Source organism: Marmota monax, unplaced genomic scaffold, assembly GCF_021218885.2.
Source record: "Marmota monax isolate L192 unplaced genomic scaffold, Marmota_monax_Labrador192_F-V1.1 WCK01_AAM20220418_F8-fsc00051, whole genome shotgun sequence".
Taxonomy (NCBI): domain Eukaryota; kingdom Metazoa; phylum Chordata; class Mammalia; order Rodentia; family Sciuridae; genus Marmota; species Marmota monax.
In genome coordinates this window covers 9,359,425-9,383,264 of record NW_026695202.1, presented here as the reverse complement: position 1 = coordinate 9,383,264, position 23,840 = coordinate 9,359,425, and the positions used below count along the sequence as shown (strand labels likewise).

The window sequence follows — 23,840 nt, the reverse complement described above, 5'->3', positions numbered from 1 at the left end:
GGGCCCCGCATCTCGGGCGGTTAGCACAGTTCCTTCCTGGCAGGATCCCGAGGGCGAGTATGGGGTTTGCCCGGGCAGACGCCCGTCCAGCGACCTCGGCGCCCAGAAACCCTTGCCCCACCCCCTTCCGCGCCGGCAGGGAGCGGGGGAGGGCTGGGGCGCGTCCTTGGGAATCCGCAGACCGCCGCTGCACCCCGGGAGGTCACACTGCATCCTGGGGTGCCGGGGAGAAGCAGCTGCTCCTCCCAGGCCCCGCCCACTGCCCCCAGTGCGCTCAGGGGTGTCTCTTTCCCGATTCCCATCTGCGCCAGGTGACAACGCAGAGCAGACACCATGGTTCAACAGGTGCTCTACCGGGCCCTGGTCTCCACCAAGTGGCTGGCGGAGTCCCTCCGGTCAGGCAAGCTGGGCCCCAGCCTGAGGGTGCTGGACGCGTCCTGGTACTCACCGGGCACTCGTGAGGCCCGCAAGGAGTACCGAGAGCGCCATGTGCCGGGTGCCTCCTTCTTTGATATAGAGGAGTGCCGGGACACGGCTTCGCCCTACGAAATGATGCTGCCCAGCGAGGAGCACTTCGGAGACTACGTGGGCCGCCTGGGCATCAGCAACGACACGCATGTGGTGGTATATGATGGTGACAACCTGGGCAGCTTTTATGCTCCCAGAGTCTGGTGGATGTTCCGAGTGTTTGGCCACCGCACTGTGTCAGTGCTCAATGGTGGCTTCCGGAACTGGCTGAAGGAGGGCCACCCGGTGACGTCTGAGCCCTCACACCCAGAGCCAGCCATATTCAAAGCCACTCTGGACCGCTCCCTGCTCAAGACCTATGAGCAGGTACTGGAGAACCTGGAATCTAGAAGGTTCCAGCTGGTGGATTCACGATCCCAAGGGCGGTACTCTGGCACTGAGCCAGAGCCAGATGCAGTAGGTGAGTGTCCCTGTGGTCCCTGGGGAGTTACGCCTAATAGGAAGACATGGAGTTAGGGTGACTGGGACCCTCTCCAGGTTTTGCCCTCAGGCCCCCCACGCAGGCCTCAGTATTTCTATCTGTAGGACACACCTAGCCCTGACCACTTTTTCAGCTCAGATGCATGATGACCTATGTATGTGTCTTGATAGCCATGTGCTGACAAGTGACGCAGCATCGCCAGAGGTGACTGGTGATGTCTGCCCCTGTCCACTTCCAGGCACCCCCACATGCACTAGGTTGTACCAAAGGGCATGATGCCCATGAGCCAGCATTTATACTGGAGCCTCCTAAGGACACGCTGGATCTGCAACACCGTTTCCTGACCCCTCCCTCCCCTCAGCTTCCCTGGTCCCTCGGCTGAGGTTTGCAGGACAGCTCAGTTGATAACCTTTCCTAGCAGCTGGGCCTGAGGTGGAGCTGCCATGCTAGACACCTGTCACTGTCCCGTCCCATCCAACAAGTTGTAGTGCCCCATTTTGAAGGGGGTGTGTGTGTGGATGTCAGAACGTTCAGTGATGGGCTTCATTCAAGTGGCTGAGCCAGGGTTGAACCCAGAGCTGCCTTGTTTTAAGCCAGGACTCTAAACCTGGATACGCTCCATCTGTCTCCCCCCCCCCCCCAGCCCCCAGGGCTAGAGAGGAATCCCCTCTGCTAGATATTCCCAGAGAGATGGCCCTTCAGTCCCCTCCTGAGGAAGGGAGGCCAGAAGTCTGCATTGCTCGGGGCAGGAACCACTGAGGTCTAGAAGCTCCTGGCTGGAGGGAGCTTGGGCCTTGCCTTTCCCAGGTGCAGAACTTGCCAGCCTGTACCTCCTGGTGGCTCTCACACCCCTCCCCCCACTCCCCAGGGTCTACCTCTGGTGCAACATTTCGCCTAACTTGTGAAACAGTGTTGCTTCCTTTGTGTGCCCCAGGGAGAGAATGTGGGAAAAGTGTCCAGTCACAGAGCTGGAGGGACCGAGAGGTCACCTCATCAGACAGAGGCTCACGGAGGCAGGGGCAGGGCCAGCCCAGGAGGTGTCTGCCTTCCTCAGCTCCGCTCTCCCGGGCCCCTGCTCGCCTGCCGGCCTGCTCTCTGGAGGTCTGGAGGAGGTTCTGGTTCTGTGCTTGCAGCCCTCTGGCCTTGGCTCAAGATGCCTTTTCTTCTTGGGACTCAGGCTGCCCTGGAGGGAGGAGAGAAGGAGTTGGTTCTCTGGTGTTTCCCAGCCTGCTCCAAGGGAAATGGAGAAGTGTGATTCAGGCGCACTCCTTATCATTCCCATTTCACAGATGGGAAAACCGAGGCATAGAGAAGGGAAACGGCATGCTCCTGTGATGCCTCCAGAGAGCCCTGAATTCTCCCTCCTCTGCGACCCTCCTCCCGCCTCTGGTGCCCAAAGGGGAGTGCCAGGGAATATGAATTCTCCTTTCAGCACTGCCACTCCTTTGCATTGTGACCTCAATCTAATTGCTTGACCTCTGAGTCCTCTTTATAAAATGATCAAAATAGGGTCAGCCCTACCCACTGTGTGTGGAGGTGCTGATTTCAGTGCAACGGTGATTGTAAAGGGATTTGAGGGCAAGGAAAGGACAGGTCAGGGCCACCTAGAGGCATCGACGGCTCCCTCCCTCATTCTCTAAGAGGGTCTGCTGACCTCCACGCAAAATGTTTGGGGACACAAAGTCACAGGAGGCTATGTCAGGTTCATGGTCCCCACCTGGGGTGGAATAAGGGAGACACCGCGGGTTCAGCCGTCCAGATGGGAGGTTAGGGACAGGCTTTGCCCAGAGTGTCCCTGGCGGAGTGACCCCAGGAGGACCAGAGGGCTACTTCCTGGCTGGATGAGGCCCTTGGCCTAAGCGTGTGCCTTAGTCCTTTGGTCGGGGAGAGGGTAGGACTTGTTCAGATTCAGTTTACATCCGGGTGTGGCACCTAGGGGTGGCCCTGGGCGCGTCAGTCTGCCTTGCTCTCCTGACCTCCCCCTGGGTGGGGAGGAGGAAGAGGGAGGAGGCAGGGCAGAAGCCCGTGGACTTGATCCTGCTCGGCCCATGGGAGAAGAGACTTCTCTAACGAGGCGGAGTGGCCCAGACTTGGACCTGGTCGGCAGCATCAAAGCGAGGCTGTTTGTGAAGGCCACCCCTGCGGGTGGGGAGAGCAATCGCGAGGCTGGGGGAAAGGTCCCTGCTCCACGGGGCTAGGGAGCTCCTCTGCCTGTGTCCCTCCCCTCCAGGGCCAGGGCTGCCCACACTGGATCCCCTGGTGTCCTTAAGGAAGGCAGGAAGGGCCAAACAGGTTTTCCTGGCCTTGAACGTTCACACCTATTGGCAGCCTGAAGATGTAAGATTGCCAGCTTGACTCACACCTTCTTGGCCAAAACCGGAACATCAGTTCCTAGACCTCTGAGCAGTTGAGCATGGGACGTCAGCTCATCCATTCCCCTGCCTCAGCCTCCTTTTCTAGGGAGGCTCAGGGTAGTCAAAGAACACAGGCTTTAAGGTCTGACCCGTCTGACTGCACTTCAGATACCTTTGCTGTGTGCCCTGGAGCAAGTTACCTTACCTCTCTGCGCTTGAGCTCCCCACCAGCGTGGCGAGGATAATCTCCTGGCTTTGTGACGATTCGGGAAGATTAGGATGAGTTAATTAAGATTAATCTCTCCTCAACACATTTTTGGGAACCCCGGTGCCAGAGGTGGGGTCATGCCCATTTTTTGTGGGGACGGGAAGGCCCTGGGCCTGCAGATGCAGATACAGTGCACGTGGGCGGAGAGCAGCAGCAGACTCCGCCTTGGGCAGAGGACTCTTTCCTCCACTTGGCTGCTCTCCAGCTTCTCTGCGGGGAGGGGCACATCTTGGCGCCAAGGGCTGCTGGCTCCTCTTTGGGATTCCCCAGGCAGCCCCTGAGCCTTGGCCCAAGCAGGAGGGCCCTCCCCGGCTGGAGCCCAGCTCCACAGAAGCCCCCAACTGCACCCCTTCTCAGAAGAGGGGTCCTTTAAGGAATCAGAAAATAAGCAACGGCGCGTCCTCGTTGGCGGTGGGGAGAGGAGGGCCCCCGTGTGTGGTCTCCTGGGGTCACTGACCCAGCCCCAGCCGCCCCGGAAAGCGCCCGCAGTGGGTTCCTGGAGGAAGGTTCCGGAGCCACCGGGTAGTGCCCAGCTGGCTTCAGGCACAGGTCTGGGGCAAAGCAAGATGGGATTGCCACAGGAAGAGGGACCGGAAGTCTCTGTCACCCAGGGACCTTTATGCTAATGAGTTTCACAATCCTCTTTGGAGCTTGGGGTGGGGGCCCAGAACCCCACTGGTGCCTGATGTGTGCCCAGGGCCCTCAGGGCTTTTACCTGTCATAGGTAAACTCCCCCAGGCTGTGAGATGGGGGCTCCCCGTGCCACAGGCAGGGGGACCGAGACCTGGCAGGGCAGGGCCTGTGCAGGGTACCAGGATGTGGCCTGGTCCCACTAGTCAGGTCCTGCCCTGCCCCCTCTTGCCACCCTGGCCCCAACCTCCCATGGTCCAGGTGTACTGGGGCGGTGGGGACTTGGGGAGGAGCCCAAAGAGGTGGAGGCAAACCTGTGTGGAGCCCAGTCCCGTTCCCCAAGTCTGGAGGGCGCAGGGTGTGTGAGAAGGGAGGAGGGTACCCGGCAGCCTCGGGCCTGGGCCAAGGCCTTGAGGGGGCCCGGCTCTGTCCACGTCCAAACCCTGGGCCCCTCTTGCTATTTCAAAGCCAGTTTGTTCTTTTGGTTTTTTTGGTGCCAGGGATGGAACCCAGGGGTGCATACCACTGAGCCACGTCCCCGGCCCTTTCTAGATTTTATTTTGAGTCGGGGTCTCGCTGAGTTGCTGAGGCCGGTCCAGAGGCAGTTTGGGCAGAGGGGCCCTGCTGGTGGAAGGGACCCCGGGCCAGCCTAGCTACACATTTGCTTCTATCCACACCTTGCACAGGCCTGAACGGCCCACAGTGACCCCGTCCTCGTAGGTGGCAAAGTGGCAGGAAGCCACAGCATCTGAGGGCATGGGTGGGGGCAGCCCCAGTGGTCAGTGCTGTCCCTGTGGCCTTTACTCCTCACACAGGGGGAGGGGCAGTCTCACTCCTCTTTTACCCCTGGGGAAACTGAGGCCCAGAGAGGTGGCAGGACTTGTTCAAGGTTACCCAGCTAGTAAGCGGCAGAGCTGGGCCTTCAACTTGGGTCTGGTACCAGGTCACCCGCTCTTTTCACAGCTGTGTGCCCAGAAGGAAACCCAGGGGGCTCGTGGTGACCCCAGGCCTGTCTTACCTGTCCATGTGGCCTGAGGTGGGACACTTCGTTCCACCAGGCCTCGGTGTGTTCATCTCTAAACTGGAGTGACATTGAACTTAGTGGCTTGCGACATTTCCTGACGTCAGTCTTCCTTGCTGGGCTGGCAGCTCCGGGGGGGCCTCAGTGGTGGCTCTTTAGCCAACAAAGCACGTGGCATTGGCAGTCACGGGTCCCATGTGTCCCTCTCGACAGAGCAGTGACGTGGGTCTGTACCACTGAGCCCATTTTACAGATGAGGCAGCCAAGGTGTAGAGAAGGGAAGCTGCTCTGCCATGGCGGAGGCTGGTGGAGGTCGGTGGAGACGGACCGCCGAGGCTCATCCCTGTCCTCCCAAGCAGGTGTCACTCTGGACCCCCTGCTTCAAGGAGGCTGCGGGGGTCTCATCCGCGGCATCGAATGTCGTAGTTAGGGCTGGCAACAAGTTTAGCTCCACAAGGCGCCAAGAAGATGTCATTTTAATGTGCAAAGCCTGTGGCCCCCTCCACCCCAGCCTCCCTGACCCTGGCCTCTGCCCCCAGGGCTGGATTCCGGCCACATCCGCGGCTCGGTCAACATGCCCTTCATGGACTTCCTGACGGCGGACGGCTTCGAGAAGAGCCCCGAGGAGCTGCGCGCCATGTTCCAGGGCAAGAAGGTGGACCTGTCCAAGCCCCTCATCGCCACCTGCCGCAAGGGTGTCACCGCCTGCCACATTGCCCTGGCCGCCTACCTCTGCGGCAAGCCCGACGTGGCCGTCTATGATGGCTCCTGGTCCGAGTGGTTCCGCCGGGCGCCCCCCGAGACCCGCGTGTCCCAGGGGAAGGGCGGCAAGGCCTGAGCCCGGCCTCTCCTGGGGCACCGGCTCCGGCCAGGTCAGGGGTCCCGTGTGACCCACGGCTGGTCCCTAGCCAGGCAGGTGGACGCGGTTTTTAGAATTGCCCTTCCCCCACACTGGAATAAAGCGCCTTTTCCAGAGCCGGTCTGCGGTCTCCCTCCACCCTGTCCCTGTCCCCACTTCACCCCCAGACTCCTTGGCCTCCACCCGGCAAGAAGCCGCCCGAGCCCCCCCCCCGCCCCCCGCAGTTGGGGGAGCCGCTCAAGGGCCACTTCCTTATTCAGCCACCTGCGCCCCGGGTCAGGTGGACTTTGCCCTGGAGCATGGGGGACCTACGGGGGCCAGAGAGGTGAGCCAGGGCCAGCCTGGCATCCCCCACTCCTGCCATGGGCCCAGCCCCTTGTGCGGAGGGGAAGGGGACAGCCAGCCTTCCAAGTGAGTGTCCCAAGGTGGCTCAGAGCCCAGGGCCTCAGAAGCAAGAGGCAAGCAGCCTCCACCGTGGGCCTCCTTCCTGGCTCAGTCAGACCTTCTGGGGCGCCATGGGGGAGGGGGTGGAAGGCCGCTGGACCTGGCGTCCAGTTAGGAGGCCCCCCAGAGGGGAAGCTGCCAGGCGGGTGGCCACAGGGCTGGATCCCGAGTTTCCCAGAGAGTCCTGAAACCCTGGTGGGGCTGCAGGGCGGATTCCAGCCCCTACGGGGTCCCCTCTTGTCCCTCTCCTGCTTAGACAGAGTCTCGAGGGCAGGGCCGCGTCTGAGCCCGGAGCGGGCGCCCAGGCCCTCAGGCTCTGCAGAGCCCTCGCCTCAGGTGGCCCTCCTCAGGCTACTTCAGGGACAGCCTCAGGAGTGACGTGGCTCTGCCGCCATCTGCTCCTCCTGTCGCGGCCGCTCCGTGAGCACAGTTATGGGCACCTGCTGTAGGTCAGGTACATCCAGGTGCCAGGGCTGGGCAGGGGACACAGCAGTCCTCCTGCCACCTCCCACGGGCTTACCACAGGACACTGTGTGTCAGGGGGTGGATCGTGCTGGGGACGGAGTGGAGGGCTAGGCGCTTCTCAACGCGGGGCCCTGTCCCCAAGCCCAGGTCTGGAAGCTCATCGTGCAGGAAAGCCAGCATCTGAGGGGCCAGCGCGGGGGAGAAGGGGGAGAGGTGGGACTGGGCTTGCGGCCACCTTCTCAGCCCCGGGGCCTCGGGTGGAGGCTCAGAATAAGGAGGAGAGGGATGAGCCTTGCTGGGGGCGGCGGCCACATCGGGTTGAAGCAGGCGGAGGTTCGCGGACCCGGGCCCCTCCCACCCTCACGGTCTTTCCCGGCTCCTCTCTTGGCCATTGCCAGGAGCTGGAGGGGTCTTTAGCGGTGGACAGGATTGTCACGAGGCCAAGGTCCGTTCGCGGTCGGCCTTGAGGCCCCCCCGGGCATCTTCAGCCTGAGCAGGAGGGCGGGGCGGGGCAGGTCCAGCTCAGCAAGCCAACCCTGTCGTGTGGGCCTCCAGTGGTCCCCAGGTCACCATGCAGCGCTGAGCAGACTGGCCCAGCCACCAAGGCAGCACCAGAGAAGACAGGGGGCAGAGACCTGCACCCACTGGCTGTCCGTAGGCCCCAGTTGAAGAGTCAGTGTTTTTAGAACAAGTGACAGGTCCCCTTCAGGTCCCCAAGGATAACTGAGGCCACCATTATCACCCCCCCCACCACCATATGCTACCACAGTAAAGCTGCCGGGAAACTGATAATGTACGGCCCAGCGGCGTGGTCTCCCAAATCAGTGATTTTTAAGTCCACTAAGAGCAAGTGAAGCTTGAGGGTTTATTTGGGGTTGTGAACAGTCTCTGCAGGGAGCAGAGCCCTGGAGGAGGTGAAGAGGCTAGTCCAGCAGATGTCCAGGGACAGGAAGTTGCAGTGGGGGGAACAGCGAGTGCAAAGGCCCTGAGGCTGCAGTGCTTGATGTGTTCACCATGGGCCAAGGCAGCATTGGCCAAGGAGGACCGGCCAAGGTCTGGGGGGGCCATAAGGGCCACTGGGAGGTAGGGCCTTGCCGGTAAAAGGGGAGTTCAGCTTTTAATCCAGTTGAGATGGGAAATTACCGGAAGGTTTGGGTTAGAGCAGGGACAAGGTTCAACTTTGGTTTTACCAGGATCACTGCCTGCCGAGGTGAGAGATCAAAGGACAGTGGTGGAGGAGTCCAGCGTGGTCCCGGTGGACTGTCCTGTCCAGTGTGACCTTCTCCCTCAGAGTGGGGGTGGCCACTGCTTGCACCATCAGAATGTGGCAAGGGAGGCAGGTGGCACTTTGGCGCTATGGCATACACGACTGTTCTGTGGGGAGTCTCTTTTCCTTGCTGGTTTGATGAAGGAAGGAGCGTGCGGGGCCACATAGCTAGGAACTGAGGTCGGCCTCTGGGTGACCAGCAGGACGCTTGGGTCTTCAATCCAAAGGCCTCCAGGAACCGCGTCGGCCAACAAACAGGGCCGCAGTGTCATCTGAGCCCCGTTCCCCGCAAGGCCGAGGCAGGGGGATCACGGGTCTGAGACCCGCCTGGGCAGCTCAGCAAGACTCTGTCTCAAAACCCACAACAAAGGGCTGGGGGCAGCTCCGTGGTGAGCAGCGTGCAGGAGCCCTGGCTCCGTCCCCTGCTGGGAGGAAACCCTAGTCCCTCTGCTGAGCTTCTAGGGCCCTTCAAGTTCCAGCCCTAAGGGCCCCCTGCGAGCCCTGAGCCCGTTCCCTCGGCAGGGAGTCACGCGCCCTACTGATTGCTTCGTGCTCCCAGGAAGGTCCTCTGCCCTTGGTGGCCTCTGTCTAGCACCCAGCCTGGCATTGGATGCTCGAGTGAACGGTACGCAGAGACCCCTCCCGTGCCCTCAGGCCTGGCCCCTCATCCCTAGGGGGGGGCCAGCCAGTGCTCTGAGGTCACAGAGCCCTACGGGGTTGCCATGGCAACTCCAGTGAATAATTGGGAGGGCTCCCTTCAGCATCCACCCTTTGGTCTGCCCCCTAGCTGTGCACTTTGGGTCAGTCCTCTCAGGCTTCGGTGGCCCCGGGGCGGTTTGCGTGCTTTCCGACGTTATGAGAGACACTGGAGAGGTAAGGCAGAGGGGTGAGGGGGCCGGGCTCCCCAGGGGTGGGACGTCACCTGTCTTCTCCCCACTCAGAACTGCTTGTGAGTGACAAGTGCCCAGCTGCAGCCAGACCTACCCTCCCTCCTCCTTGGCCAAGATCTCTTGGGACATTCACTCCAGGTCAGAACGTGGCAGTGGGTCCGCGCTTCTGCGTCAGCTGGTCCAGTACTGGGCAGTACTTTAGAGGGAGACAGGGAGCGGGGGTGGGGTGGGGGTCACATCAAGTAGGTGACGGAAGTGGAAATCTGACCTAAAGGAACCAACTTGAACTTGAACTGACTGACTAACTTGGAGCTGGGAGAATGGCTTAGTCTGAGCACCATCTGGGTGAAGTCCTGTGGTTTGGCTTCTCTCTCTCTCTCTTGTCCCGGGCTTCCCCCCTTCCCCCTCCCCCCTCCCTCCCTTCCTCCCTCCCTCCCCCTTTCTTCCCCTCCCCCCCCATTTCTTTCTCCCGTGCTGGGGACGGAACACAGAGCTAGACGCACATTTCTCCTGCGGAGCTACAGCCCTCCCCCATCTCTCTCTGAGCCTGGGTAGGTAAGTTCATGTTTACTGTGCGCACCTCGGCGAGTCCCCGAGAAGACGCCATCTCCTGGATGTGGGGTGCTTGACATTTGAGTTGTGTCAGCATCTTTTACTGCATAACAAGTCACCCCCCCCCACGTGGTGGCTTCCAATGACAGCGTCGATGACCTCACAGTCCTGTGGGCCTCGGTGGGTCATGGCTGCCGTCAGGTGCTGTGGGCTCCTGAATCCATTTCTTAATTTTACATCTTTTGGCATCTGGAGAGGATGAGATCTTCAGCACTGTGATGCTTTGGAGCCTGTGGCTTGACACTCTTCCCTCACATGTCACCACAGCGGGAGGGGACCCGGGGCTCTGGCAACACTGAACCCCGCAGCCGGTTGATCATGCTCCGCTCTCCACGTAGCTAAGTTTCTGCCACTTCAAAGGGCTCGTCTTCCTCTGAGCTCCAATAACATGTCCTCGTTCCCCTCTGCGCCCTCCCTGGCAGGGCGGCGTCCTCCCAGGCCAGACTTCTGCCCGTTGTTGACTATTTAAGGAGAGGGGCCTTTGCCCTCCTGCTCTCAGTACCCTACAAGGCTCTGCCTGCGCTTGGTCCCCAGCCACCCCACATTTGCAGGCGTTTGTTGCACAACACCCAGCTCCTGGCACCAACGCGTATTTGCCGTCTCCTGCTGTGAACAAATGGCCTCAGCTCAGCAGCTGACGCATGTGCTTGGAGAGCACCAGTCCGGGTGCTCACGGGTTCTGTGGTCAGGACCCTGGTGGGGACCCGAGGGGTCCTCTGGCTCAGGGTCTGCCGTCTGGGCTGTGTTCTCATCCAGGGACCCACTCCCAGGGCACTCAGGTGGCTGGACTTGCTCCCCTCTTGAGGACTGTGGACGAAGGGCCTATCTTCCTTATGAGGGTCGGTCAGAGGCCACCCTTAGCCCTTGCCACGCGGGCCCCTTAAAACACAGCAGCTGCCGCCCGCAGAGCGATGGAACCAAGAGAGATGCCACCCACCTAACCTGGAGGTGACCTCCCAATGCTTCTGTCATGTCCTTTTGATCAGAGCAAGTCACCAGGTCCAACCCACACCCAAGGGGAGGGGACAACACCGTGTGAGAACACCAGGTAGGAATCACTGGAAGTCGTATCGGAAGCTGTGCCATCACTGAATAAAAATTAGGATATTTCGTGGTGCGGCACTTGGAGCCCAGGGCCCCAGGCAGGCTGGACAAGCCCCCTACCGCTGAGCTGCAGCCCCCGCCCCCATCATAATTATGAAAATTCAAAATTAATAGGGTGTTTTGCTTGGCAGTTTTTCAAGGGAATAAAATTGATCTGGTTCCTACCTGCTTCGAGCTTACCAGCAAACCAGTGTGCTGGGTGACTTTCACAGGTCTCTCTGCCTCTCTGGGTCTTACTCCTCCAAGATGCCGGGCAGCGCCAGCTGTTGGTTCATTCACACTGTGGCAAACCCCGAGAGTGATAAGAGGATGTAGATAAGGAAATGGGAGAAGGATGGAAGTCCGCCCTCAAGGAGGAGTCCCGGGAGGTTCCGCTCTGCCCTTCCAGGCTGGCTGGGCGCTTCCCTTCCCTCCCCCTGAAGGCTCCCTGGTAAAAGGGGTCAAATCCCGTCTGCAGGGGACGTCGTTCCTGGGTGGCGACTGCGTGATGTGCGCCGAAGCCAGGGGTCTGCTTGGGCTCGGGGGGGGGGGGGAGGGGTGCAGGGAGTGAGGAGCTGGGGTCCCGAGGCTCGGTGACAAAGGCCCTGAGGCCCTGCTGCTTCTGGGTCCAGGGCTCCCTACAGAGGGCAGAGCCTGCAGGGGCCCGGGGGGTGGCCCTGTGCCAGGCAAATGGGTGGCTCCGGGGACCCTGGGGACGAGGTGTGCCAAGGGGCACCAGCAGCAGTTCCGTGAGCCGGGGAGGAGCCGCCGGGGCTCTGCAGCCGTGTGGCCGGGCTCTGCTAGGACCCTGTTGATGGACACTGTCATCTGAGACGCTGAACGTCTGCTTTGTCTACAGGACTGACCTTGGGTTACCTGTCCCAGAGCAAGAGTCCATGGAGCTAGGCCCCCGAACAGGTAAGACGGGGCGCAGGGACACGCGAGGGCGTGTCCAGGGCTTCGAGGGGCTCCCTGGGGGTGGCCGGGAACTATCCCCACTTCAGGTCCCTCGTCTCAGGCACTCAGGGCAGGGAGAACGCAGTGAGGGACCTAGCTGCCCTGGGTGGGGGACGGGGCAGGCCCCAGGCTTGGGTAGCACGGGGGCGGGGATAGCACAGCAGTCAGAGTCCCTGAGAGGGAGACGGAGCCCCAGGGAAGCTTCTGCAGCCTTTTCTGTAAAGCTGACCTGGAGCAGGCCGGACACCCAGCAGTGGGGCGGCGTCCAGGCCCCGGGATGGCCCTGTGCCAGGCAGTTGGGTGGCCACCGTCTGCAGGGGGCCCGGGCTCTGGGCTGTTTCCTTAACAGCGAGTTACAAAGCACAGCACAGAACCTGATCTTGTTTATAAACAAAAGGAGGCAGAACCAGCCTCTTTCAAGAGGCCTGCAGGACCCTTCTAGAATGTTTAGAGGGACGTCCCCAAGCGTGTAGCCTGGGCTGAGGATGGGGCGGCCGTGGGGGCCCGGCCTCCAGTTTGTGGAGTGGGAAGGAAAGAGGGACCATCCTTGGGGCTTGGACTCAGAGTTTCGGTCCAGCCGGTTCCCAGGGGCCCCGGGACTGCCCGTCACTAAGGGAGAGCAGTGGGGGTTAGACTGTGAGCCGGGCCCCGGGTTGGCCGGGGGACCTCGGTGTCCAGATGAGAGCAAATGGGCGTCTCGGCCTGGACGAGGGTGGCGCCTCTCGAGCCCCCTTAGCGTTGGCGCGCCCACTCTCCCCTGATCACCCTGTGCCTGCTGCGATGGCCAGGGCACTCCCCCCGGGGGTCTCCGTGACCCTCCCCTTCTCTAGCAGGGGACAGCCGACTGCCCCCTGTAGGCGGAAGCGCAGCCTCCTGAGAGAGACACACTGTGTGCCGGGAGCTGGGAGCTGGGGTGCGGCTGGCCTGCTGCTCGGGTGGGTGTCGGGGGGACTTGGCTGCATTTGGAGGAAAGGTGGGATTTTGACTTAGAAAAGCAGGGACTCTCCTTCCAGGGAGTGGGACGTTATAGGGCTTCTGGGGACGGTAGGGGAGCAGCTCCTGGCTGGTCTGGAGCCAGGGCCAGGGCAGGGAGCTGCTGGCCCTGGGGTCAGGGGCGGATGGGGGGGACCAGGTGGGGATGGGGGGGCGGCTGGGGGGAGGACGGGGTGGGCGCTGGCGAGCTGAGGCCTTAGCTCTGGCTCTTTCTTGGCGTGTGACTTGACTAAGCTGAGAATTCTGCAGTCCCAGGGCTGCCGAGGCCCTGGGTGGGTCGCTGCAGGTTCACCATGAGGAAGGGAACTGAGGATGCGGCGGAGGCAAGAGCCCAGGGAGGCCAGTCCTCCTCAAGGCCACAGGCTGGGCCTCAGGGCTGGCCAGCGGGTGGTCATAGCAGCGTGGGGACCCCGTGCTGGGCCTGGCTGCCAACGGGCTTCTCCCGCCCCTCTCCGTCCTCCCCCTCCCTCTCCCGGGTTTCTGGGCTCTGTCCCCCTCCCTGCCTCTGCCCCGCCCTGCCCCCCTCTTCCTGCTCTGTCCCTCTGTTCCCTCCTGTCCCTCTGTCTCTCCGCCCTTCAGGAGCAACCACTTTGGCCCACCTGAACAACAAGGAGGCCCAGCAGGACGCAGTCCCCTGGGGCGCTGCCTGCAACTCCCTGGACCCCTCCAAGTTCAAGTACCAGGTCCCCCTCTCCCCGGGGAGCACCCAAGGCAGCTCCCTGGAGTGCGGCCACCCGGAGATCCCTCCTCCGCCTCCGAGCACGGCCAGCCGGGACCCTCTGTGTATGGACCCACCGCCGAGGGCCCTGAGAGGGGGCACAGAGGGGGCTCAGCCAAATGAAGGCCCCAAATCCAGGACCCAGGAGCACAGGGGGGCGCCCGTGAGCCGGAAGAGCAGTGCCATTCCTGAGAACATCCGCCACAAGTTCGGGAGCAAAGTGGTGGACCAGCTGGTTTCTGAGGAGCAGGTGTCCAAGCAGGGGACAGGAGGAGGAGGTGGGGGAGGGCTACTGGTGGGGACTCACAGTGAGGGTACAGAGGAACCTGCTTCTGAGTACAGTCCCCGCGGCAGCAGATTGGAAGGCAGTGTTTAGTGAGCACCTGCTACGTGCCAGGTGCTGGGCTCGGTTCAAACTCCTCACAGTGACAACTCATTTCATCCTTCCAACGACCCTGGGGGAGGTGCTGTTATTACCCCTTCCAGGTTGTGTGGAACAAGGACCCAGTCTGTGATGGCAGGTTCTGGAGCCCTGGCTCTGGATGACATTGCAATGATGAGCCTTTTGTTTGAAACTGGATGTTTTCAACTTGAACGAGTCTCCTAGAGACGGAGCATCCAGCGGACAGGCACTTACTGGGGGTGAAAAGACCTAGGTTTGAATCCAGCTTCTGCCCGTGAATGCTGAGTGACTTTGGGTAACTTACTTTGCCTCTCTGGGCTTCAGTCTCGACTTCAGTACCGTGAAGCCGTCAGACTAGGTCAGGGTGACAAACTCACGGCCTGCATGCCCCACGCTCCCAGCCTGCCTTCATGGCAGACATGACCAGTGGCTGCCGGCACTCTTGCCGCCGACGTACCCTTCTAGGCAGCCACTACTGAAGCTTGAGATGACTTCTGCCTTCCGCTGCTGGTCAGGGGCTACCGTCCCTCCTGCGCTGGCTTTGAGGCATATTTTTGAAGCCATTTGACCCTCATCGCACCTCCAGGCCAGGCGGGAGTCACCACTTCCATTTTTAACCGAGGGTAAAGCCAGAGCTCAGCGGGGTGAGGATCTGCTTGGGGGTCCCACTGTGCTCACAAAGACTGCAAGTCAGGCCCTGCCCATTTGTCACCTGGAGGCCAGCAACTCGGCCCATCAGACAATCTGGGAGACTGCCATCTCCCACCTTCTGTGCCACTTGGAGGGACGTGTTGCTGTTTGAGTTGACTGTCACTGCGTCACACTGCCCCTCTCAGCCTGGGGAAGGTGTCACTTCTCTCTCTAGCCTCCATGGCCCTGGGCTTGAATCAGGGCATCTGGTGTCCCTGCCCAGCTGTAAGTGTCCTTGAGCCTGCTGAAAGCTGCTCCCAAGACCCCTCCCCAGGATTTGCAAGTAGAGACACGGAGGCCCCTAGAGGAGCAGGACTGGCCAGAGTCAGCAGCTGCCCCAGGCAGACCTGGACTCCCTGCCTCCTAGGCCTGAGCTCAACTCCTGGGCCTCGGTTTACCCCTGGCACCAGGGAGGAGTTGGCCTGGGTGGACGCTGAGGACTTTGACCTGTGACTGCTCAATCACAGTGGCAAGCTGGGTCTCTGGGGCTCCCGAGCTGTGTGCGCTGGGCAGGTCTGGCCTCCTAGGGTCAGTTTCCCCCTTTATAAGAGGGCAAAAGTAGTGTAACCCCACGAAGACGCTTCCTGAGGCTGCACATAGTAGGTGCTCAGTGCGGGGAGTTGGGGTCCTGCCATTCCTGATGCCCGCTCCCTGGTCTATTTGGCTCCCGGCCCTGGGGGGTTGGTGGGGGGCTGCAGGCTGAGGGGGATCAGAGGGAGGAGGAGTTAGGAGGGAGCTGGGGGTCGTTGACATCCCTGGTCTCTGCTCCCTGCCCCCCGTCAGGCTCAAGGGGTCATCGGTGAAGTCTTGGAGGGCCAGAGGAGGGCAAGCTCGTGGCCCAGCAGGACCAAGAGCTCTTCGGAAATCTCCTCCATCTTTTCAGACTACTATGACCTGGGCTACAACATGCGCTCAAACTTATTTCAAGGTCAGACCAAAGGGCATGGGCAGGGCTTGTGGTCCCCAGGGGGCGGGGCAGGGGAGCTCTGGGGCTTCCACCCCACCGTGGGGCCAAAGAGCCCAAGGTGCCCCACGGCGCCCACTCCAGACTCCGAGGGCTTCCTCCATGCCAGGCCTGGGGCGCTGGGAGCATCCTGTCCCCTGGCCAGCCTGTGCCCAGGCAGCTGCCCCGTTGCCAGACGCCCCTCCTCGAACCTCCAGACACCCCTGATTTCTTAATCTGCCAGTCGGAAGCCCGCCATCCCTGGCCCGGGCACCTTTGGTTACAGTGACAACACGAGGTTTCTTGGGTTCAAAGCTCAGCTCTGCCACTCACTAGTGGGCCGTGGCCTCAGGCAGGATCCTTGCCCTCTCTGGGCCTCAGCTGCCTCCTCAGTGCTGTGAGTTGGTAAGGGCAGTGTGGCCCTCAGCGGGGTGGGCAGGACTGCATGAAGACTCGAAGGCGCGTGGAGAGCGCCCGGTGGAGCTAGAGCCTGGGGTGGCCCCACCTGGGGGGGACAGAAGGGTGCCCTGGAGGCCGGGCCATTTACAAAGGGCTCTCTTGGAGCCATGGAGTCCTGTGTGGCCAAGGGGGGGGACACAGCAGCTCCATTCCCAGGAAGGATGGAGACCCCTTGCTCAAGACCTCTGGGTGGTCTGAAGGGAGCTCACGTCCAGGGTGTTCTTCGGCCTCCAAAGATCCCCCTGGGCCAGTCACCTCCCTGGCCATTCCCGAGGGTTCCCTGGGTGTGCAGAAGGGCGTCCGCGGCCAGCAGGCAGGGGCTTCTCTCGGTCCCCACTCTCCAGCCCAGTGTCTTGACAGAAGGTCTGCTCTTTGTGGCCCTCGGCCCTCCCCCTTCCTCCAGCGGCCAGGGCGCCCGGAACCTGGCAGACCTCCCCTCCCTGGCGCGGGTCCCTGTCACCAGAGGAACCAGACACCCATGGGAAGCCTTTCTGGGTTTTTCTTTGAGCTTGGAGAAGGGGTGGTGCTGGGAGAGGGGAGCAGGGACACGGCGCAGATTGGCCTCCCTCTGCCCCCCGGGGTCCTGCCCTCCCTTCTCTTGGCCAGTTGTAAACTTACAATGTTTACCTGTGTGTAAAAGAACCAGCCTTTAAAACACCTGTGTCCCCATCACCCAGCCTGGCAGTGGGCACTGAGCCAAGGGTGCGCTGGAAGCCGCTCGGAACAGCTCGCACCAGCTCACAAGGGCCGATTGTGCCACTTCCCTGAACTGATTGGCATAGAGACGCTGCCCGAAGTTGGCCCAGGAGCCTCGTTTACACCCCGGAAATCGGCAAATGCTGTGCCCGGGCTTCGCCCTGCGGCACGTTGTGTCTGCGCCCCGTCTGCACGGCCTCTTGGGGCTGCCCCCCGGGGCTGGTCATGGCACTTGCTGCCCAAGGTGGGTGAGGCTCCCGGGCTGTCAGGAGGCAGCGGGAGAAGTCAGAGAGGCAGCAGGCTAGATCATGAAGGCCCTGGAAGATAGGACGCTGTGATGGTTTGGATCTGGAATGTTCCCCAAAGACTCACATGTTGAAGGTTGGTCCCCAGAGCAGCTATAGTGACAGGGAAGTGATGGGATCACGAGGACTCTGACCTCATCTGCAAATTAATTCAATGATGGATTCATAATTTAAATGGACTCTCTAAGAAAGTGGTGGAAATTGTAGGAAGTGTGACCCAGTTGAAGTGAGTGTGTGTCTCTGGGGACTGAATCCTGTCCCTGGCCTCTCCTCTCTCTCCCTGCTTCCTGGCTGTCATGAGATGCTCCTTCATGCCTCCCTTCTGCCATTAAGTTCTGTCCTCCTGTGCCCACAGTAACAGAGATGGCTGTCTACAGACTGAAGCCATGAGCCAAAGTAAATATTTTCCTCCTTTAAAGTTGTTTTTCTCGAGTACTTTGTCACAGTGACGGAAAGCTGACTACCACAGAAGCCACGCTAGGTTTTAGCAGGGTGATGGGCTAGTGTGACGTAGTGAGAGGATCACTCCTGTTGCTGGGCTGTGAATAGACATAAGGGAGAGGTAGGGCAGAAACAGGGACACTGGTGAAGAGAGGGGATTGCTAGATCCCAGATGGGACAGGGGACCGTGGCTTGGTGTGTCGGGCAGCTTCCTGTTACCGTAACACCTACCTGAAAAAAAAATCCACTTATAAAGAGAAGTGGTTTATTTTGGCTCAGAGTTTTGGTGTTTCTGGTTTATGATTGATGGGTCCCGTTGCTTTGGGCCTGTGGAGAGGCAGCTCTGAAGGCAGGAGCGGTGGGGGAAGCTGCTCAGCTCGCAGCAGGGAGCGCCACAAGAGGAAGAGGGCAGCCAGGGTCCCACACCCACCAATCTAAGACCTCCTACAGGCCCCACCGCTTGGCATTTCCACCACCTGCCCAGAGCCCCAAGCTGGGTACTAAGCTCCTACACAGGGGCCCCTGGAGCGCGTGACAGATCCAAACTACAGCCCTCGTTCTGGGAGCCAGGCTGGGGCACTGCACAAATCTGGAGGGCTCCCTGTGCTCTAGCGGTGCTCAGGAAGGTGTGGGGAAGCATCCCGTGGAGGACTCTGGGTGAATATGCTAAGAGTGGGTGTGGGGCGTGAGGGAGGGATCAAGGTTGATCTCCAGCTGTTGGTCTTGAACAGCTGGAGGGGTTTCTGGCTGCCCCGGGGCACACAGAGACACAGGGACAGTGGGAGAAATCCTGTCCTGTGCTGAGTCACAGAGATCATCCCTCCTAGACTCTTCTAAACCACTTCTCGGTTTGCTTTTCTCATTTAAGTCCTTAATCCGCCTGGAGTTGATTTCTGCCTTGGTGTGAAGTGGGGATTCGTTTTTAATCCCTTCTTTCTGCGGATTCCTCTTACAGAAGAGTTTCTCGGTTCCTCTTACAGAAGAGTTCCGCCTTGCCCCAGTGACCTGCAGAGGGGCTTTTGTCATCTGTCAAGTTTCCACATGAGTGTGGATGGGTTTCCAGCCCTCCCTCTGTCCAGGGGTCTGATATTACACTCTCAATTCCCAGGTGTTGTGTGGAGTCCGACATCTGCTCACCTGTTACCTCCTGCACCCCCCACTGCCACCAGCGGCCCATGGCCTGCGTTCCTCTTGCGCAAGCATTTCAGAATCAGCTTGTTTTTTTTTTTTTTTTTTTTGTGGTGCTGGGGGATTTGAACCCAGGGCCTCACACATGCCAGCAAGCACTTTCGCGCTGAGCCACATCCCCAGCCCCTGGCTGGGATTTTGATTGGAAGTGTATTGAATCTCCAGTTCAATTTAGGGGGTGGGTTGTCAGCTTTAGGATAATAAAATTTCCAATTTATAAATGTGGTTGGTATACAACTCCACTAATTTAAAATTCTCTTCAATATCAATACCATTTTGTGATTTTTTTTCTTTTTTTAAAATTTTGGTGATGGAGCTGGGGATTGAACCCAGGGCCCTGTACATGCAAGGCAAACACTCTACCAACTGAGCTACATCCCCAGCCCTCTGGTAATTTTTTTCTATAAAGATTGTGCAGTTTTTTATTAGATTTCTTTAGGAAAATCTCTCTTATTTTTATTAAAATTGTTTTCCATTCACTAGAAATGGTATCTTTTTAAAAACTGGATGTTCTGGGGCTGGGGATAGAGCTCAGTGGTGGAGTGCGTGCTTAGCATGTCTGAGGCCCTTGGTTCAATCCCCAGCATCAAAAAGAAATAATCACGTTTTCTCACTTTGCGGTTTTTATTTTTGTATATTAATCTTACATCCAGAAGCATGCTCAGCTCACCTATTGGTTCCAGTAACCGTTGGTAATTCTCTGGGGCTTCTTTGGGGTCGTGAGAACGGCTACCTTTAGGGGCCACGTGCAGTTCTGCCTGGCCCCACTCTCAGTACTTGACAGTTTCATTTTTACAAGAATCCTGGGTGTAAATGCTGCAATTCCCCCCCTTTTTTTTTCAGATACGAAAAAAAGAAAATTAGAGGCATAGAACAATTTAAAAACTTGCTTAAGGTCACAGGAAACTGGTGTTTGAGAGCCCAGGCTGTGCCCCGAGCCAAGTTCTCTCTCCCTTTCTACCTGTTTCCGCCTTTCTAAAGTATGACTGCAGCAGCAGCAGCTGCCCGCAGAGTTTTTAAGATAAAACGTCAATAATCGTATCATGCTTAGATCTACTAATAAGGCACGTCCGAGCGGTGATGTGGTTAAGGAACCACAGAAGAAGGACAGAGAAGGTGGACGGCCACTCTGGTGCGGGGCTGGCTGGGGCTGACCTTTTCCCGGCTGCAGTTTGAGCCCCCAGGACACACGGTGGGTGGGTGGGGCCCTAAGGTGGCCTGGTGTGTTTCTGTTCCTGCCATCTTGTCTGATGTCAGGGTCCTGGAGCCCAGCGTTCCTTCCTGGGTGTTTTTGTGGGGTCCACAGAGCCCCCACTGAGACCATGCTGTGCATTCTGAGGGCCAGGGATCCACTATCCTGCCAGCACCCCCCCTGGCTTCCTGATGATCCAGGTTTGGGGGTGTCCTCTGCAGCACGTCTCCTCTTGGTACCCGTCAGCCCTCTGAAGGCCTGGGGTCGGGGCTCTGGGATGGTCCTCTCTCCACTGCCCGCACCCGGTCTCCAGAAACATCCGTGCACCCTGCAGTGTGGGGCACGGCTGGCCATGGCTGGTCAAAGCCTTGGTGGCCCCCGAGCCCTTGTCTATAGACAGCCTCCCGAATCGGCCTCACAAGGCCCCACGAATCAGACTTGAGGTGAAAGGGGGAGGTGGTCACCACCTCCACCTGGGCAGGCACGACTTAGAGCCTTGAATACCGCGGAACCCTCTCCGGTTATCCTGGCCGGATGGTTTTCGGGTATCTGGCCATCTGACGGCACCTGTTAGACACCTGCTGTCAAGTCCCACCCGAGGAGCGGGTTTCTGGGTGGCTTTGATCTGTGACTGTGGACAGGACTGAAGGAAGGCTTCAGCCCAAACTTAGCATTCTGTTACATAAGCACGTCCAGTCAGAGACACCAAACTCTAAAGATGGCTTTAAACACGGCTTCCAGCTCCACGGGACACCTGCAAGGGACACAGCCCGGGACGGGTCCCGTCCTTTGAAATGGTTGAGGGGTGCTTATAGGCCGACTGGCGGTCACCTTTGTGGATGACCTGCATGTGCCTGAAATGACCTCCTGAGTCCAGGGTTCTGCGTTTGCTGATAGAATAGAGCAGGCTTGTCACTCACTCTGCCCTGATTTTGTCACGCCTTGTAAATACTCTGTGCTTGATCTCGTAATTACTGAGAGAGCTCTTTGCACTCTCCCTCTGCGATGGCAGATCTGCCTATTTTTCCTGGTAGCTCTGTTGATTTTCCTCTATTTGGAGATTATTTCAGTGCAGCAAGTTTAGAATTATGGCGTCACTTTATTGAATTGCAACTTTTTTTTTTTTAATATCTCGCAGGCTGTTGCCTGATGGTCTATTTTGTCTGCTCCAAATAGAGCTGGACCAGATTAGTTTTGCTTAGTATTTGGTTGCTGGATCTCTCTCCATCCCCCGGTTATCTTCTCATTGTGTGCTTTAAAAAAAGTGCTCCTTAGGTAGCATGTATCTGGAAGATGTTTTCTCCTCTAGTCCGATGAACTGCTGTTTGACCAATGGGCATATCCATTTATATTATTTATTCTACTTGCTGATAGATTTGGATCTATTTCCATGACCTTATTTTGTGTTTTCTTTTGATTTTTTGGATTTCCTTGAATTTTCTTTTCCTCTCAATCCTGCACGTATGTACTTGGGGCTGGGCCTTCACCTAGGGCCTCCACCCTAGGGCCTCGCGCATGCTCAACACCTGCTTGACCCCCGAGCCCTCTCGGTCACTTTGTGTCCTTTGCTGCTCTTCCTGTTCCTGTAGTGGTTACCTTTGAGATTTTTATGGGCATGGCTAGTAACTTCTAAAGTTAATCAAGGTATTTAGGTTTTCACGAACACTACAAGGACCATCGAAGGCTTTAGCTTTACCCTCCCACTCCTTCCTCAGTCTGGAGGTTGGTATGTTCCAGAATTTTCCACGTGAGCAGCATAGCTTAAGCTGTGGGGCTGAAGCACAGGGTCTGGGTTGGGATCCTAGACCTTTCACATACCAACTGTGTGGCTTGAGACGAGTTACTTAACCTTTCTGTGCTTCAGTGACCTCAGCCGTAGAATGAGGATAGTAATCATAATTACTTCTTAGGTGGGTGAGAGGATTCAATAAGCAAGTTCATATGAAGGCCCTAGAACTGTTCTTAGCACTTGGTAAATTTTCAAAAATGTCTATTGGCCCAGAGGTGTGGCTCAGTGGTGGAGCCATAGAACACTTGCCCTGTACGCATGAGGCCCTGGTTCCCTCCCCAGTACTGGGGGAAAAAAGGGTAGAGAATGGGGTATTTTGGGGCTAACATTCTGCCACTGAGCTGTCCCTCCATCCTCTGTTTCTGGTCACTTAAGTCCTTGCTATCTTTGGGGATTTGGTCCTCTGATAGATGTTTCTGCCAACTTGTGACCATGGTACCTACCTCCTTGGGCTTTAATTTTATGTATTGAGATGAATTTTCTAAAATACAGGTATTAAGCAGCACCTGTCGGATGCTCTGATGAATGCCCAATCATTTAACCTTTCCAACTTTGCCAGAGAATGTTACTCCCTGGTGTAGATGAAGACACTGAGGCGCTGAGAGCGCGACCCTTGTCCACAGATAGTAGAGCTGGGGTTTGAACCCCGACCTGCTCTGCGCTGAGCCCCTCCCTGCACCCCTTCATGGCCACAACCCAGCTCAGCAGTGGAAACCGAGGCTCAGCCTCCCGGCTGTGGACACTGAGGTGTTCTTCGCGGTATCCCACAGGGCCCCCCCAGGAGACCAAGAGTCTCATGAAGGCCTCCTACACGCCAGAGGTGATTGAGAAATCGGTGCGGGACATAGGCCACTGGCACGGCAGGAGGACGGATGACCTGGGTAGGTGGGGAGCTGGGGAGGGACGGGAGCTGGGCCTGAGGTCTGGAGAGAAACCACAGCAGGAACAAGAGCCCTGGGTGGACCTGGAGGGGCTAGGGGTCACCCCTGGGGCCTGGGCCCTCCGGAGGCTGCTGGTGACCTGTGCGTGCTTCTCTCTCCTCTCTGTAGGACGGTGGCACCAGAAAAATGCTATGAACATGAACTTGCAGAAAGCGCTGGAAGAGAAATACGGAGAAAAGAGCAAAGCCAAGAACTTGAAGTTCTAGAGAGGCAGGAGGGCGGGTCCTGCTGGTGCTAATAAAGGAAGGCACAGATCTGAGCCGGCTCCTCGCGCGGCGCCCTGGGGTCCCGCAGCGTCCCTGGACCTCCACCCTGCACACGTCCGCCTCTCACAGTCCCTGTGATCCCAGGACTGGGAGGAGAGTTGGGTGGGACTGTCTGAAGCCCAGTGTGCCCGCTGCTCACCCACCCAGGTCCTGGTGGGCACACTGGGCACGTGCTCCCGTCCCGGGACCTGGTTTGCTGTGCTCCAGTTTATTACCCGCCGTGTGCAGCAGGGCAGGCTCCGCAGCCCGCCTCCTTTCTGCTCCGGGTGGCATCTGTCGTGAAGGTGGCCTGGGCTCCCACAGGCCTGCTGTGTGAGCTGCAGTGACTTCTGGGGCTAGGGAGGGGACCCCAGCTGGGGCAGGCTGGCCTGGCTGGCCCTCCCCGGGGCCTCTCTCTGAGGCTGTCTTGGGCTTCTGGTTCTAAGCAGTCTCCCAACAGGACGAGATCCAAGTGCGAGGGCTTATCCAGGTCTGCACGTGGAACTGACCAGTCAGCATGGCCAAAGGGACACACGGTCACGCTCAGACTCTGCAAGGAAACTCCAGGAGGAGTCGTTCTGGGTGGACGGGGTTCACTGGAGACCACTGGAATAGCGTCTAGCGGGTGACCCTCTTGCTGTGGAAAAATCAAAGCGGAGGGAAAACTCAGTCATTGCCAGGAGAAGGGGAGCCATGTTCCCACTCTTCTCCCGACCACCCCCTTTCCCCCATAAGGAAATGACTCTAAGATGAGGTGGGTTCAGGTGCAGGACAGGCAAGTGGTTTGGCTTGATTTATCATGAGGCCCTAAGCGTGCTGCTTCCTTCTTGGGTAGCTAGATTTTTCTTGGTGCTGGGAAAGCCTGATCCTCCTCCTCCTCCTCCTGGGAGCATTCAATTGAGCTATATCCTTGCCCTTTTAAAGCTCTTACTGGGAGGCAGGGTCTTGCTAAGATGCCCAGGCTGGCCTCAAACTTGCATGAACTTCGTCTTATTAAGTAGCTACTGCGTGCCTGGTACACAGGCTCCTGACAACGGA

The 23,840-nt window shown here is 58.8% G+C and overlaps 2 protein-coding genes and 1 non-coding gene across 14 annotated transcripts; 2 read left to right on the top strand and 1 right to left on the bottom strand.

Moving 5' to 3' along the window:
* Positions 1-333: 333 nt before the first annotated feature.
* Positions 334-6,197, top strand: Tst (thiosulfate sulfurtransferase). Its single transcript, XM_046429327.2, has 2 exons — positions 334-928; positions 5,762-6,197. Exons 1-2 carry the CDS (start codon positions 334-336, stop codon positions 6,058-6,060), a joined length of 894 nt encoding a protein of 297 aa, XP_046285283.1. The 3' UTR covers positions 6,061-6,197.
* On the top strand, positions 806-22,811 carry Cimip4 (ciliary microtubule inner protein 4). 12 transcript variants are annotated; one of them, XM_046429313.2, is made up of 9 exons: positions 8,840-8,882; positions 9,045-9,130; positions 9,199-9,285; positions 9,639-9,702; positions 11,702-11,760; positions 13,372-13,760; positions 15,387-15,531; positions 22,387-22,497; positions 22,666-22,811. In XM_046429313.2, the coding sequence occupies exons 5-9, from the start codon at positions 11,739-11,741 to the stop codon at positions 22,761-22,763; spliced, it is 765 nt and encodes a 254-aa protein (XP_046285269.1). In that variant the 5' UTR covers positions 8,840-8,882; positions 9,045-9,130; positions 9,199-9,285; positions 9,639-9,702; positions 11,702-11,738; the 3' UTR covers positions 22,764-22,811. The 12 variants fall into 12 exon arrangements, with proteins under 12 accessions (XP_046285267.1, XP_046285263.1, XP_046285259.1 ...); XM_046429307.2 differs by lacking the exon at positions 9,639-9,702 and having other exon boundaries at positions 6,339-8,882; XM_046429303.2 differs by having other exon boundaries at positions 6,339-9,130.
* Trnaa-ugc (transfer RNA alanine (anticodon UGC)) lies at positions 18,944-19,016 on the bottom strand. Its single transcript has one exon. It is a non-coding gene; the product is annotated as a tRNA-Ala (tRNA).
* Positions 22,812-23,840: the final 1,029 nt, after the last annotated feature.

Excerpts from the sequence above, each read along its gene's own strand:
- Tst (XM_046429327.2), top strand. The coding sequence starts at position 334 with ATGGTTCAACAGGTGCTCTACCGGGCCCTGGTCTCCACCAAGTGGCTG. Across the intron at positions 929-5,761 it reads GCCAGAGCCAGATGCAGTAG|GGCTGGATTCCGGCCACATC; the intron begins GTGAGTGTCCCT and ends CTCTGCCCCCAG.
- Cimip4 (XM_046429303.2), top strand. The coding sequence starts at position 8,980 with ATGGCAACTCCAGTGAATAATTGGGAGGGCTCCCTTCAGCATCCACCC. Across the intron at positions 9,131-9,198 it reads TTATGAGAGACACTGGAGAG|AACTGCTTGTGAGTGACAAG; the intron begins GTAAGGCAGAGG and ends CTCCCCACTCAG. Across the intron at positions 22,498-22,665 it reads CAGGAGGACGGATGACCTGG|GACGGTGGCACCAGAAAAAT; the intron begins GTAGGTGGGGAG and ends TCCTCTCTGTAG.